The sequence below is a fragment of the Sapajus apella genome, unplaced genomic scaffold (assembly GCF_009761245.1).
Source record: "Sapajus apella isolate SASKATOON/1434 unplaced genomic scaffold, GSC_monkey_1.0 scaffold68, whole genome shotgun sequence".
Lineage (NCBI taxonomy): Eukaryota > Metazoa > Chordata > Mammalia > Primates > Cebidae > Sapajus > Sapajus apella.
In genome coordinates this window covers 2,884,464-2,899,152 of record NW_022437008.1, presented here as the reverse complement: position 1 = coordinate 2,899,152, position 14,689 = coordinate 2,884,464, and the positions used below count along the sequence as shown (strand labels likewise).

Sequence of the window (14,689 nt, the reverse complement as noted above, 5' to 3'; positions counted from 1 at the left end):
GCCCACACAGTGCCACTGCACTCCAGCCTAGGAAACAATGCAAGACTCCATCTCAAAAAAACCACACACACACACACACACACACACACACACACACACACACACGATTGATGGCCAAACACAACACAAGATTATTCCAAATTAGGATATTGCTGAGCATAGTGGCTTTCACCTGTAATCCTAGCGGCTTGGGAGGTGGGAGGATCACTTGAGGCCAGGAGTATGAGACCTGCCTGGGCAACATAGTGAGACCCCATCTCTGCAAACAAAACGTAAAAAACTTAGTTAGGCATGGCGGTACATACCTATAGTCCCAGCTACTTGGGAGGTTGAGGTGAGAGGATCCCGTGAGCCCAGGAGTTTGAGGCTGCAGTGATCTGTGATTGCATCACTGCACTCCAGCCTGGAAAACAGAGTGAGGCCTCCCACTCTAAAAAAACAAATCAGATTGGGTGTGGTGGCTCACGCCTGTAATTCCAGCACTTTGGGAGGCCAAGGCGGGTGGATCACTTGAAGTCAGGAGTCTGAGACCAGCCTGGCCAACATGGTGAGACCCCCAACTCTACTAAAAATACAAATAGTTAGGCGTGGTGGCACATGCCTGTAATCCCAGCTACTCGAGAGGCTAAGGCCAGAGAATCATTTGAACCCAGGAGGCGGAGGTTGCCGTGAGCCAAGATCAAGCAGAGATTGTACCGTGCACTTCCGCATGGGCGACAGAGCAAGACTCCGTCTCAAAATAAATAAATAAATAAAATTTAAAAAGAAATCAGAGGCCGGGTGCGGTGAATCATACCTGTAATCCCAGCACTTTGGGAGGCCAAGGCAGAAGGAACACTTGAGCCCAGGAGTTTGAGACCAGCCTGGACAACACAGTAAAACCCCGTTCCTACAACAGTAAAAACAACAAAATTAGCCAGGTGTGCTGGCTCACGCTTGCAGTCCCTGCTACTTGGGAGGCTGAGGTGGGAGGATCCCTTGAGCCCAGGAGATGGAAGCCGCAGTGAGCTATGCTCACACCACTGCACTCACGCCTGGGTGACAGAGCAAGACCCTGTCTCAAAATAAATAAATAAATAAATACAATCAGAATATTGATGATCTCTGAGTATGATGGAAGAGAAAGGAAAGCAGTCTTCTAAATTCTAAAGCATTGGTGTTATTCCATTTCAGAACTTAGTTGGTGGACAGATAAGTATTTTATTATTGTTTAAAAATAAATACCCAAGCACACACACTTTTTTTTACTTACGTAGGGTTTCCTGGGAAACAGACTCTGAGGTGGAGATTTGCAGGCAGATGGTTTTGGGGGAGCGCTCTATGGGGTGAAACTGTTAAGGGAGAGAGGAGGGCAAGGTGGGCAGAGGGAGATGTGGAAGTGTGTTGTGTTTGCTGCAAAAGCCTTAGCCAGGACGGCAGAGAATGTGGAGCTGGGGCAGCCCGTCCGAGGAATCCCTGGCTGAGGCACAGGGCCAGGCCTTTGGACTTCCTTACGCACCAGATATAGAATGTGGGCTTCCCCTGGGGATTGGGGATAACATTGAGGCAGATGGCTTTCTTCAGCTAAAGTCCCAGAGAGAGGTGCAGCTGTAAGTCATCAGCTACCAACACCCAGGCAGCTGGCAGGATGGATGTCTCAGTCCTGAAGAGGGGGTGTGGGTGGCATATTATAGCATCCAGCACGCCTCTGTACCTATGATGCATTTGACAACAAAAATTTAGAAAGAGGCTGGGTGCAGTGGCTCATGTCTGTAATCACAGCACTTTTGGAAGCTGAGGTGGGCAGACCACTTGTGGTCAGGAGTTCAAGATCAGCCTCACCAATATGGTGAAACCCCGTCTCTACTAAAAATACAAAAATTAGTAGGGGGTGGTGGCAGTGTCTGTAGTCCCAGCTACTTCGGAGGCTGATACAGGAGTATCACTTGAACCCGGGAGGCAGAGGTTGCAGTGAGCCAAGGTTGCACCACTGTACTCCAGCCTGGGTGACAGAGAAGAGACTCCATTTCAAAAAAAAAAAAATTTAGAAAGAAAATACATTCAGGTAATACATCATATTAACAGATAAAAGGATAAAAATCGTTTGGTAGAATTTGACACTCTAGGCTTTGTGCAGTGCTCACACCTGTAATCCCAGCCCTTTCGAGGCCGAAGTGGGAGGATCGCTTGAAGATAGGAGTTTGAGACCAGCCTGGGCAACAAAGCAAGACCCTGTTTCTACAAAAATTAAACAATTGGCCAGGTGTGGAATTCCTATAGTCCCAGTTTATCAGGAGGCTGAGGCAGGAGGATTGCTTGAGTCCAGGAGATTGTGGCTACAGTGAACCATGCTAACAGTCTCCAATCTGATAAAAAGAAGACCTACCAAAATCCTGTAACTGGTATCCAACTTAATTAGAAAACTTACCTTTAGAGAACTGTCTTGGTCCGTTTGATGTTGCTGTGAGTGAATACCTGAGACTGGGTAATCTATAAAGAAAAGAGGTTTCTTTCTTACAGTTCTGAAGGCTGGGGAGTTCCAGGCTGAGGTGCTGTTTCTGGTCTGCCTCTGGTGAGGGCCTTGTACTTCATCATAACATGGGAGAAGGCATCATGGCCAAGGGGGTTGCTGAGGGCCGAACTGGCTTTTTATACCAAATCCACTGTGGTGGTAACTCACCCACTCCCATGGTAACTCATTAAACCACTGATTTTTTTTTTTGAGATGGAGTCTTGCTCTGTCACCCAGGCTAGAATGCAGCAGCGTGATCTTGGCTCACTACAACCTCTGCCTCTCCGCGACTCTCCTGTATCAGCCTCCCTGTGTAGCTGGGATTACAGGTGCCCACAAGGATGCCCGGCTAATTTTTGTATTTTTAGTAGAAATGGGGTTTTGCCATGTTGGCCAGGCTGGTTTCAAACTCCTGACCTCAGGTGATCTGCCTGCTTCAGTCTTTCAAAGTGCATGAGCCACTGCACCCCACCTCACATTTTGTTTTCAATTTTCTTTGCTAATCACCCCCAGTCTTTCTTTCCTTTCTTTTTTCTTTCTTTCTCTCCCTCTCTCTCCCTCTCTCTGTCTCTCTCCCTCCCTCCTTCCCTCTCTCTTTCTCTCTTCTTTTTTTTTTTTTTTTTTTTGATGGAGTCTTGCTCTTGTCACCTAGGCTGCAGTGCAATGGCATGATCTTGGCTCACTGCAACCTCCACCTCTCAGGTTCAAGCGATTCTCCTGTCTCAGCTTCCTGACTAGCTGGGATTACAGGCACCTGCCACTATACCCGGCCAATGTTTTGTATTTTTAGTAGAGATGGGGTTTTGCTGTGTTGGATAGGCTGGTCTCAAACTCCTGACCTCAGGTGATCCACCCACTTCAGCCTCCCAAAGTGCTGGGATTGCAGGCGTGAACCACCGTGCCAGGCCTCACCCCCAGTCTTTCATTAGATGCCTGACGATGTCCAGGGAATGTGGTAATAATCATCCAGTTCCATTTTCCTTGTATTGAGTTTTCCTGCCATACATCTCAAAAGGCTGAATCAACTCATTTGCCCACACATCTCCTTCACCAGCAGATTCCCCCAAGCCTCCGCTTGTGACCGTTTCAATGACCAGACTGTCACCTGTGCCAGGGACTGTGCTTCCTCTATCCCCGGGGATGGTGTCCTCATTGTCAGCCAGTTGCCAAGAGATTTCGTTCCCAAGCCTCATTTTACCATCTGCCTTCTCAGACCACTCCTGGTAGAAACTGTGAGGTCCTGCCTCATTAGGAAGCAATCCTGAGATGAATTTTGAAGTGCAGAGATGGTGCCTCATGCTTATAATCCCAAGACTTTGGAAAGATTACTTGAGGCTAGGCATTTGAGACCAGCCTGGGCAACACAGTGAGACCCCGTCTTTAAAAAAATAAAAAATTACCTGGGCATAGCGGTGCACATGTAGTCCCAGTTACTCAGGAGACTGAGGCAGGAGGATCACTTGAGCCCGGGAGGTTGAGGCTGTAGTGAACTATGACTGTGTCACCTGGGCATGGGCAACAGAGTGAGACCCTGTCTCCAAAAAAAAAACAAGTGCAAAAGCATTTTCTAGAACTAACACACGTGAAAGGAAAAGCATTTGTGACGAGGAGCTATCAGGCGATGATGCAGCAAAGCTGAGGACGCCCGGGCAGCCCAGCAGGGAGCTCTGGAGCAAAGGCTGCCTGTTAGAGGTGCTGGCATTGTGTGGAAATGGATCAGCTGCCATGACTCAGCTGTTACCACCTTGTTCATTCATTTGCTGGAAGTCAGCGCAAGGAGAGCATGACTCAGCTCTAAGCTGAAGCAGACCCTGAAGGAACTGCAGAAAGGAGGCCATTGCTTCATTGTTTAGCAAACTCCCAGTAGCTGAGGAGCAAGCGCTTTGTTTTCTTTCTCCTTTTCTTTTTTTTTTTTTTTTTTTTGAGACGGAGTTTCGCTCTTGTTACCCAGGCTGGAGTGCAATGGCGCGATCTCGGCTCACCGCAACCTCCGCCTCCTGGGTTCGGGCAATTCTCCTGCCTCAACCTCCTCAGTAGCTGGGATTACAGGCACGCGCCACCATGCCCAGCTAATGTTTTTGTATTTTTAGTAGAGACGGGGTTTCACCGTGTTGACCAGGATGGTCTCGATCTCTTGACCTCGTGATCCACCCGCCTTGGCCTCCCAAAGTGCTGGGATTACAGGCTTGAGCCACCGCGCCCGGCTCTTTCTCCTTTTCTTTTTTCTTGTTTTTGTTTTTGAGACAAGGTCTTATTACTCTGTTACCCAGGCTGGAGTGGAGTGGCGCAATCACAGCTCACTGCAGCCTCTCGACCTCCTGGGCTCAGGTGATCCTCCCACTTCAGCCTCCTGAGTACCTGGGACCACAGGCTTGCATCACCACGCTTGGCTAATTTTGTAAATTTTTTTGTACAGACGTGGTCTCACTGTGTTGCCCAGGCTGGTCTTGACCTCCTGGGCTCAAGCAATCCTCCTGCCTCAGCCTCCTAAAGTGCTGGGATTACAGGCATGAGCCACTGCTCCCAGCCCAGGCAGGCCCTTCTAAAGACAGCTGTCTCAGGTCTGCTGTTAAATGTTCTCCGTAGCCCACTCCACCGGCCCGCAGCCAGGGTGTCTTTACGGCAAAACTATCATCCGTGAGACCCCACATGACAGGGTGGCACGGTACTACAAGACTGGCCTCAGCTACGCCTTCCAGGAGCTCTGGATTTAGCCAGTTAAAGCAGATCCCACTCACCATAGAGGTCAAGCTTCGAAAGCGAGATGGCTTCCTCTTTGTTTCTGTATGAATTGTTTCACCTGGTTCAAGACATTGATTCAGGCACAAAAAGTACAGCTGGCCAGTAAGTGGAAGCTGATCTGAACGGTGTTCAGGGCTGAGACAGTGTCCTAATAATCAGGGAACAACACACACAAGAAGTACAATCCCAGGCCGGGGGCGGTGGCTCATGCCTGTGGTCCCAGCACTTTGGGAGGGTAAAGGCAAGAAGATCATTTGAGCCCAGGAGTTCAAGACCAGCCTGGGCAACATAAAGAAACCCCATCTCTACAAAAAATGCAAAAATTAGCCAGACGTGGTGGTGCATGCCTAGAGTCCCAGCTCCATGGGAGGCTGAGGCAGGAGGATCACTTGAGGCCAGGAATTTGAAGCTGCAGTGAGCTGAGATTTTACCACTGCACTCTAGCCTGTGTGACAGAGTGAGAGCCTGTCTCAAAAAAAAAAAAAAAAAAAAAAAAAAGTACAATCCCAGAGGGCACACGTGGTGCCTCCTGAAGATGGAGAGTTTACAGTTTTTAGGGAACCCCAGGCAGGAAGTGCCTTCATTAGAGGGTCAGGAGCCCCAGTGTGGACTTCCAGCCAGTCCTAAAGGTGCCAGACCGGTCCAAACAGCTCTGCTCAGTCCTTGCCGTCAGAGGGAATGCCCAAGGCAGTCAATTCCAGGCAGGTTTTGTATGTCCACGACAAGAGTGTCTCTGCCTGAGGAGTGTGGACAGCAACTCCAGGTGGGCGTTCTGATGGGATGTCCAGGATCTGCGCCGCCCCAGGTGGCAGGTGAGCAGGTGGAAGGACAGGGGTCAAGTGGAGGGTCACAGTCAGTTTGAATTCAAAGCAGTCCAGCAGCTTGGAAAGGCAAGACCGGGTGTTTCTTTTTGTTTTTCTTTGGGAGGAGGGGAAAGCTCTCAGGAGTAGTTCTGAATGACAAAAGTCATTACTGCTCATCCCCAACTCTGCACCTCCCCAGATGCCAAGTTTGTGTTTCGGTTCTCTTTCAAACAGTAATTAATTAATTAATTTTTGGAGACAGGATCTCTCTCTGTCACCCAGGCTGCAGCGCAGTGGCATGATCTCAGCTCACTGCAACCTCCATCTCCCAGGCTCAAGCGATCGATCCTCCCACCTTAGCCTCCCAAGTAGCTGGGACTACGAGTGCCTGCCACCACACCTGGCTAATTTTTGCATTTTTTGTAGAGATGGGGTTTCCCTATGTTGCCCAAGCTGGTCTCAAACTCCTGAGCTGAAGAGATCTGCCTGCCTTGGCCTCCCAAAGTGCTGGGATTACAGGCGTGAACCCCCACACCCTGCCTGTGTTTTGGCTATTTAAAAATGTTTTATTGGCTGGGCATGGTGGCTCACACCTGTAATCCTAGCACTTTGGGAGGCCTAGGCAGGTGGTTGCCTGAGGTCAGGAGTTCAAGACCATCCTGGCCAACATGGTGAAACACTGTCTCTACTAAAAATACAAAAAATTAGCCGGGCATGGTGGTGCGTGCCTGTAGTCCCAGCTACTTGGGAGGCTGAGGCACAAGAATCACTTCAACCTGGGAGGTGGAGGTTGCAGTGAGCCGAGATGGTGCCATTGCACTCCAGACTGGGCAACAGAGTGGGACTCTGTCTCAAAAAAAAAAAAAAATGTTTTATATGTTTAAAAATAAATGGGTTTTCACTATGTTGCCCAGGCTGGACTTGAATTCCTGGGCTCAAGGGATCCTTCTGCCTCCGCCTTCAGCGTAGCTGGGACTACAAGCCTGTGCTAATGCACCTGGCTGTTTTTGTCTTTTTGTTACAAAGTCAGTATGTCTCATTCCATCATTATAACTTTAGATTTTTTCCCATTTTGATGGAGGTAAAATTCATACATGTATAATTCACTATTTTAGCCATTTAAAAATGTATACAATTCAGTGGTTTTGGTACATTCACAATGTTATGCAACCATCACCACCAACTAGTTCCCAAATCACCCCAAACAAACCCTGTACCTGTGAGCCTCCCCCTCCTCCTCCATTCCCCTCCTCCTCCCTGGCAACCACTAATCTATTTCCTGTCTCAACAGATTGGCCTATTCTGGGCAATTCATATAAATGGATTCATACAATATGCGGCCTTCTTTCATTTAGCATATTTTCGAGGTTCATCCATATTGCAGCATGTATCGGTATTTCATTTTTTTTTTTGAGACGGAGTCTCTCTCTGTCACCCAGGCTGGAGTGCCTTGGTGCGATCCTGGCTCACTGCAGCCTCTGCCTCCCGAGTTCAAGCGATTCTCTTGCCTCAGCCTCCTGAGTGGCTGGGATTACAGGCGCCCACCACCACGCCCAGATAATTTTTTGTATTTTCAGTAGAGACTGGGTTTCACCATATTGGCCAGGCTGGTCTTGACCTGCTGACCTCGAGTGATCCGCCCTCCTTGGCCTAGCAAAATGCTTGTATTACAGGCGTGAGCCTCTGCGCCCAGCCTCTTGCTTTTTTATGACGGAATAATTTTCCAGTGTATGGATGGACCACTCTTGGTTTATCCATTCATCAGCTGAAGGATCTCTGGGTTGTTTCCACTTTTTGTCTCTTATGAATAATGCAGTTATGAACATTCGTGTACAAGATTTTATTTGAACACTTGTTTTAAATCCTCTTGGGTATATATGTAGGAGTGGAATTGCTGTGTCATGTAGTAAAATTCTATGTTTAGCTTTTTGAAAAACTGCCAAACGACTTTCTAAAGCAGCTGCACCATTTCCCATTCCCATCAGCGATGTGTGAGGGTTGCAATTTCTCCATATCATCACCAACACTTGTCGTTTTCTTTTTTTTCTTTTGGTTCCTATTCATCCGAGTGGGTAGGAAGTGGTATTTCATCGTGGCTTTTGTCAGGCCTCCATGTTCAAGCCTGGACCCAGAAAGTCTGAAGTCCTGCTTGCCTCGGCTAATCGCCCCCCCACACCGCCTTGCCTGAGTTCGCCATTATCCCTGATCGCCCCGCAGAGCGTCCCCCAGACATTAAGCTTCCCTTCCCACCCTGCCATCTTAACTGTTCTTAGGATAATGTGAATACTCCTCACCCCACCCTGCCATCTTAACTGTTCTTGCTCTGTGAATACCCCTCCACTCCACCTTACCATCTGACCTACTCTCACGCCTTACCCCACCTGCCATTGTAACTGAACTTATAGTAATGTATACTCCTTGCCCTACCCCGCCACTGTAACTGATCTTACCCTGTAACTTTCCACGGCCCACCCCAAACCTATAAAACCAACTCCTATCCCGCCACCCTTCTGCTAACACCCTTTTCGGCCTCAGCCCACCTGCACCCAGGTGAATCAACAGCCATGTTGCTCACACAAAGAGCTGGGATTACTGGCATGAGCCACTGCGCCCGGCCCTTAATTTCATTTTCAGATTGGCATTGCTAGTATGTAGAAATACAACTAATTATTTTTTCTTATTTTTCACAGAGATGGGGTGGTCTCCCTTTGTTGCCCTGGTTGGTCTGAAACTCTCGGCCTCAGGCAGTCCTCCCACCTCACCTCCCAAAGTGTTAAGAATTTTAGGCATAAACCACTGTGCTGAGCCGATTTTCAATATTGATTTGTGTCCCCCAAATTTCCTGAATTTATTAGGTCTTTTTTTTTTTTTGAGACAGAGTTTTGCTCTGTCGCCCAGGATGGAGTGCATTGGTGTGATCTTGGCTCACTGCAACCTCTGCCTCCCGGGTTCAAGTTATTCTCCTGCCTCAGACTCCTGAGTAGCTGGGATTACAGGTGTGTGTGCCACCAGGCCAAGTTAATTTTTGTATTTTTAGTAGAGATGGGGTTTCACCGTGTTGACCAGGCTGGTCTCAAACTCCTGACCTCAGGTGGTCCCCCACCTCTGCTTCCCAAAGTGCTGGGATTACAGGCGGGAGCCACTGTGCCCAGCACTGATTAATAGTTTGTGTGTGTGTGTCTGTGTGTGTGTATAATTTAGAATTCTCAATCTTTTTTTTTTTGAGACAAATTTCACTCTTGTTGCCCAGGCTGGAGTGCAATGGTGCGATCTCGGCTCACTGCAACCTCCACCTCCCAGGTTCAAGTGATTCTCCTGCCTCAGACTCCCAAGTAGCTGGGATTACAGGCATGTGCCACCACACCCAGCTAATTTTGTATTTTTAGTAGAGATGGGGTTTCTCCATGTTGGCAAGGCTGGTCTCGAACTCCCGACCTCAGGTGATCTGCCTGCCTCGGCCTTCCAAAGTACTGGGATTACAGGCATGAGCCACCATGCGCAGCCTCATTTTAAAATTCTCATCTAAATGTTTCATCCAGAGGGTTGGCTACAAAAGGGATGGAAGCATTTCACAGAAAAAAAAAAAAAAAGGTTTTTTTTTTTTTTTTTTTTAAGACAGGGTTTCACCATATTGGTCAGGCTGGTCTTGAACTCCTGACCTCAGGTGATCTGCCCACCTCAGCCTCCCAAAGTGCTAGGATTACAGGCGTGAGCCACCATGCCCGGCAAAAAAAAAAAAAAAAAAAAAAATTTATACAACTTGATTAGAAAGACACATCATGTTCAGGAATTGGTCAGGATGAAATCTTAAATTTTCTTCTCTTTTTTTGTTACCAGCTTATATATCAAGAACAGAGGCTGGGTCACAATGGCTCATGCCTATAATTCCAGCACTTTGGGAGGCCAAGGAGGGCAGATCACCTGAGGTCAGGAGTTTGAGACCAGCCTGGCCAACATGGAGAAACCCTATTTCTGCTAAAAATGAAAAAAAAAAAAAAAAATTAACCAGACGTGGTGGCGCATGTCTGTAATCTCAGCTACTCAGGAGGCTGAGGCAGGAGAATAGCTTGAACCTGGGAGGTGAAGGCGGTGGTGAGCCGAGATTGTGCCATTGCACTCCAGCATGGATAACAAGAGTGAACCTTTATCTAAAAAAAAAAAAAAAAAAAAAGCTGAGCACAAGGCAACAGAAGTGAGACACCTCCCGAGCATCCAACCCATCAGAAGCAGCCAAAGGAGTCATAGTCCCTGAGATGTGTCTTCTTCAAACTTACAGCTTTTGGCAGAAATCATAGGTTAGAAATGCATCTGAAGGCTGGGTGTGGTGGCTCATACCTGTAATCCCAGAACTTTGGGAGGTGGAGGCGGGAGGATCACCTGAGGTCAGGAGTTCGAGACCAGCCTCTCCAACATGGTGAAACTCTGTCTCTACTAAAAATACAAAAGTTAGGCATGGTAGCATGTGCCCGTAATCCCAGCTACTCGGGAGGCTGAAGCAGGAGAATCATGTGAACCCAGGAGGCAGAGGTTACAGTGAGCTGAGATTGCACCACTGCACTCCAGCCTGGGTGACAGTGATGCTCTGTCAAAAGAAGGGAAGGGGAAGGGGAAGGGGAAGGGGAGGGGAAGGGGAAGGGGAGGGGAAGGGGAAGGGGAAGGGGAGGGGAAGGGGAAGGGGAAGGGGAAGGGGAAGGGGAGGGGAAGGGGAGGGGAGAGAAAGAGAGAAAGAGAGAGGGAGGGAGGGAAGGAAAGAAAGAAAGAAACAGAGTAAGAAAGGAAGAGAAAGAAAAGAGCTGTTATAGTGAACCCCAAGTTTCTCTTCAAGGAATCAGTATATCAGTATGTTCAGCTCTCTTATTCTTTAATTCTGTATTTTAAAGTTTAACTTCCTTGTAGTTCCAGTAAACAACCTTCTCCACCAGTTCTAATTAGTAGTTCACATCTGTTCCCTTCCCTGCACCCCATCCTCACTCACCCTGGTAACTCCTGTCTCCCCTGGCTTCCTGCTCTGACCTGCCCGTGAGTGTCCTTCCTGACAAAACACCCATCCTGCCACTCCAGCTCAGACCCCTGCTCTCTTTAAAACAGCCAGCTGGGATTAGTCTAGCTTGTGCAGTCTAACCCTAGCCAATAGGGGAATGACACAGCAGTAGGGACGACCCCATCAGGCATAAGTACCCCTTCGCCCCTTGTCCAAGCGTGTGGCGGCCATCATTCTCTATCCATGCACCTCACCCTTCTATAGAAGTAAACTGCCTTGCTGGGAGGATTTATCTTTGGGTGCTATTTCTTTTGCGGCATGGAAATTTTACTTATAACAGAGCCAAGAAGCCAGTTGATTGTAGATGGTTTCCTCAAAGAAGCAGCCCTTTCCTGTGGGCATTTGTATGTGAGCCAGATGGTCCAGCCAGCCTCCATGATGTTTTCAGTTTAGGTCCTGTGGAGGATGCCCTAAGTGTGCCACAGCGGTCTCATAGGCAAAGTCCTGTTCCTGGAGTGTGTGCCTGTTTTCAGTTTGGCACAGCATATGCTGAGACTGAAACAGCGCAGTGCAGACAGCAGTGTCAGGTTCTGGCTTACAGTCAGGTCCAGGACATTAGGATCTGTGAATTCAGGAAGCCACAAAAGTCAGTGGCTCTTTGGCAGCAGCAAAGCCAAGACACTGCAGGCTAGAAGGCTCTGTTTCACGTGCAAGTGACAAGGCTTTCCTAAGCCCTTTTACCTCGTCAATCTTAGAGCTCAAATTGATGCACTCAAAAACATGCCTGGGCAGAGGCAGTGGCTCGTGCCTGTATTCCCAGCACCATGGGAGGCTGAGGCGGGAGGATTTCTTGAGCACGGGAGTTCAAGACCAGTTTGGGCAACACAGTGAAACTACGTCTCTAAAAAAAAAAAAAAAAAAAGATTAAAAAATTAACTGGGCGTGGAGGTGGGTGCTTGCAGTCTGAGTTACTCAGGAGGCTGAGGTGGGAGGATTGCTTGAGCCTGGGAGGTCAAAGATGCAGTGAGCCTAGATTGCACTGTTGTACTCCAGCCTGGGCAACAGAGCGAGACTGCCTCAAAAAAAAAAAAGTCTATTAAACAAACGAAATTGGCCGGGTGTGGTGTCTCACACCTGTAATCCCAGCACTTTGGGAAGCAGAGGTGGGTGGATTACCTGAGGTCAGGAGCTTGAGACCAGCCTGGCCAACAAGGCGGAACCCCATCTCTACTAAAAATACAAAAAAACTAGCTGAGTGTGGTGGTGCACACCTGTAATCCCAGCTACTCGGGAAGCTGAGCCAGGAGAATCGCTTGAACCTGGGAAGCAGGGGTTGCAGTGAGCTGAGATTGTGCCACTGCACTCCAGCCTGGGTGACAGAACAAGATTCTATCTCAAAAAAAAAAAAAGAAAAAAACTTTTCCAGACAACACCAGGCTGCCTCATCATTACCTTTAAGGGTCCAGCATTTGATTTTAACAAGGACTCATTAGCAAACTAAAAACTGTTTTTTAAAACTCTAAAAGTAGCTGGGTGTGGTAGCACGTACCTGTATTCCTAGCTACTCAGGAGGCTGAAGCAGGAGGATCACGTTAGCCCAGGAGGTCAAGGAGGCTGCAGTGAGCCATGATTGCGCCACTGCACTCCAGCCTGGGTGAGAGTGTAAGATCCTGCCTCAAAAAAAGTATTTTTTTTTTAAGTGGAACTCCAAAAGTATCCAGAGATTGTGTCTTTCTTTTTACTGCTTCTTACTTTCTCCAAAGGCTCCAGTAAGCCAAAATTATGGCAAAAATCATCACTTATAGAGACTGTACTTGTTCTGTTTCCAATACTCAGTGAATTTAAATTCCAATCCTCCCATTGTTGGCAAAAAGCAAGTGAGTTGTTTTATATACACACAATTATTTTTGCAGCTTTCCCTAATCCAGATGATCTCCATAGTGTATATTGCAAGCACAAACATTTACACTGATTTAAAAAAAATCGTACAGCTAGGCCGGGCGCAGTGGCTCACGCCTAGAATCTTACACTTTGGGAGGCCAAGATGGGTGGATCACCTGAGCTCAGGAGTTTGAGACCAGCCCAGCCAATACAGTGAAACCCTGTCTCAGCTAAATATACAAAAACTTAGCTGGGCATGGTGGCACGTGCCTGTAATCCCAGCTACTTGGGAAGCTGAGAATCACTTGAGCCTGGGAGGTGGAGGTTGCAGTGACCCAAGATTGCACCACTACACTCCAGCCTGGGCGGCAGCGAGGCTGTCTCAAAACAAAACAAAACGCCATACATCTAGATGAAATAGTCATAAAATACACAGCAGTTTTCAAATTTCTCCATTTTTTTTCTCCTTGCAAATCTCAAATCTCTATCAATAAATTCAACACTTAACAGTTGGAATAGAAAGCAGGGTTGCTGCAACCTATAGGCTGAAGAAACGGGTAGGATCTACAGTGTCTTTAGTAACCATGGGATTGTTTCCAGAAACCCCATGGATCCCCAAATCCACAGATACTCAAGTCCTTATATAAAATGAAGTGATATTTACATAAATCTCCGCACATACTCACATACACTTTATTTATTACTTTACTTTTTTTTTTTTGAGATGGAGTTTCACTCTTGTTGCCCAGGCTGGAATGTAATGGCGCAATCTCGGCTCACTGCAACCTCCGCCTCCTGGGTTCAAGCGATCCTCCTGCCTCAGCCTCCTGAGTAGCTGGGATTACAGGCACCTGCCACCATGCCGAGCTAATTTTTATTTTTAGTAGAGATGGAGTTTCACTATGCTGGCCAAAACTTTCACACATAAACACAGACTATGCATGGCACCATTTGCAGTTGAGAGAAACGTAAACAAATGCAAAGATGCAGTGTTAAACTATAATTGCATGAAATTAACGGAAGTAATACTGTACTACTGTAACGATTTTGTAGCCACCTCCTGTTGTTATTGCAGTGAGCTGAAGCGTTGCAAATATTAGCTTAAAATACCAAGTGATGCTGATCATCTTTAGGGAGTGCGATTCTCCAGTAAATTGCATAGCACAGTAAACAGTGATCTCTCCCGGTTCTCGTTCATTTTTCATCTTGAGTGCAATATTGTAAACCCTGAATAACACCAGGGGACCCATACAAAGTGCCACCGGGGAAACTGAAAGTACTCCCAAGAAGTACAGAAGTCATGACATTACAAGAAAGAGTTGAATTGCTTGTTATGTATCATAGACTGAGGTCTGCAGCTGCAGTTGACTGCCATTTCAAGATGAATTCAGCATTAAGGAGCATTGTAGAAAAAAAAAAACAGGAAATTCCCAAAGTGGTCACAGTTATACCAGCAGGCGGGAAATCCTTGCACTTTTTGTGAAATACCTTTTTATCTCATACTGAAATTGCGAGGCCAGGTTTGATGGCTCACACCTGGAATCCCAACACTTTGGGAGGCTGAGGCGGGTGGATCACTTGAGGCCAGGAGTTCAAGACCAGCCTGGCCAACATGGCAAAACCCTGTTTCTACCAAAAATACAAAAATTAATGTGGCATGGTGGCAGGCACCTGTAATCCCAGCTACTTGGGAGGCTGAGACATAAGAATCGCTTGAACCTGGGAGATGAAGGTTGCAGTGAGCCCAGATCATGCCACTGCACTCCAGCCTGGGTAACAGAGCAAGACTCC

General features: G+C 47.6%; 1 protein-coding gene across 2 annotated transcripts in view; it reads right to left on the bottom strand.

Moving 5' to 3' along the window:
* Positions 1-3,957: 3,957 nt before the first annotated feature.
* FBXO27 (F-box protein 27) overlaps positions 3,958-14,689 on the bottom strand; it is a 22,414-nt gene continuing 11,682 nt past the window's right edge. The window contains exon 5 of one of the 2 annotated variants that reach the window (XM_032248891.1): positions 3,958-3,996. In XM_032248891.1, coding sequence (XP_032104782.1) covers positions 3,982-3,996 — 15 coding nt within the window. In that variant the 3' untranslated portion in view covers positions 3,958-3,981. Of the gene's footprint in view, positions 3,997-10,915; positions 11,640-14,689 lie in introns of those variants that run through there. The other variant, XM_032248890.1, reaches the window with a different exon arrangement.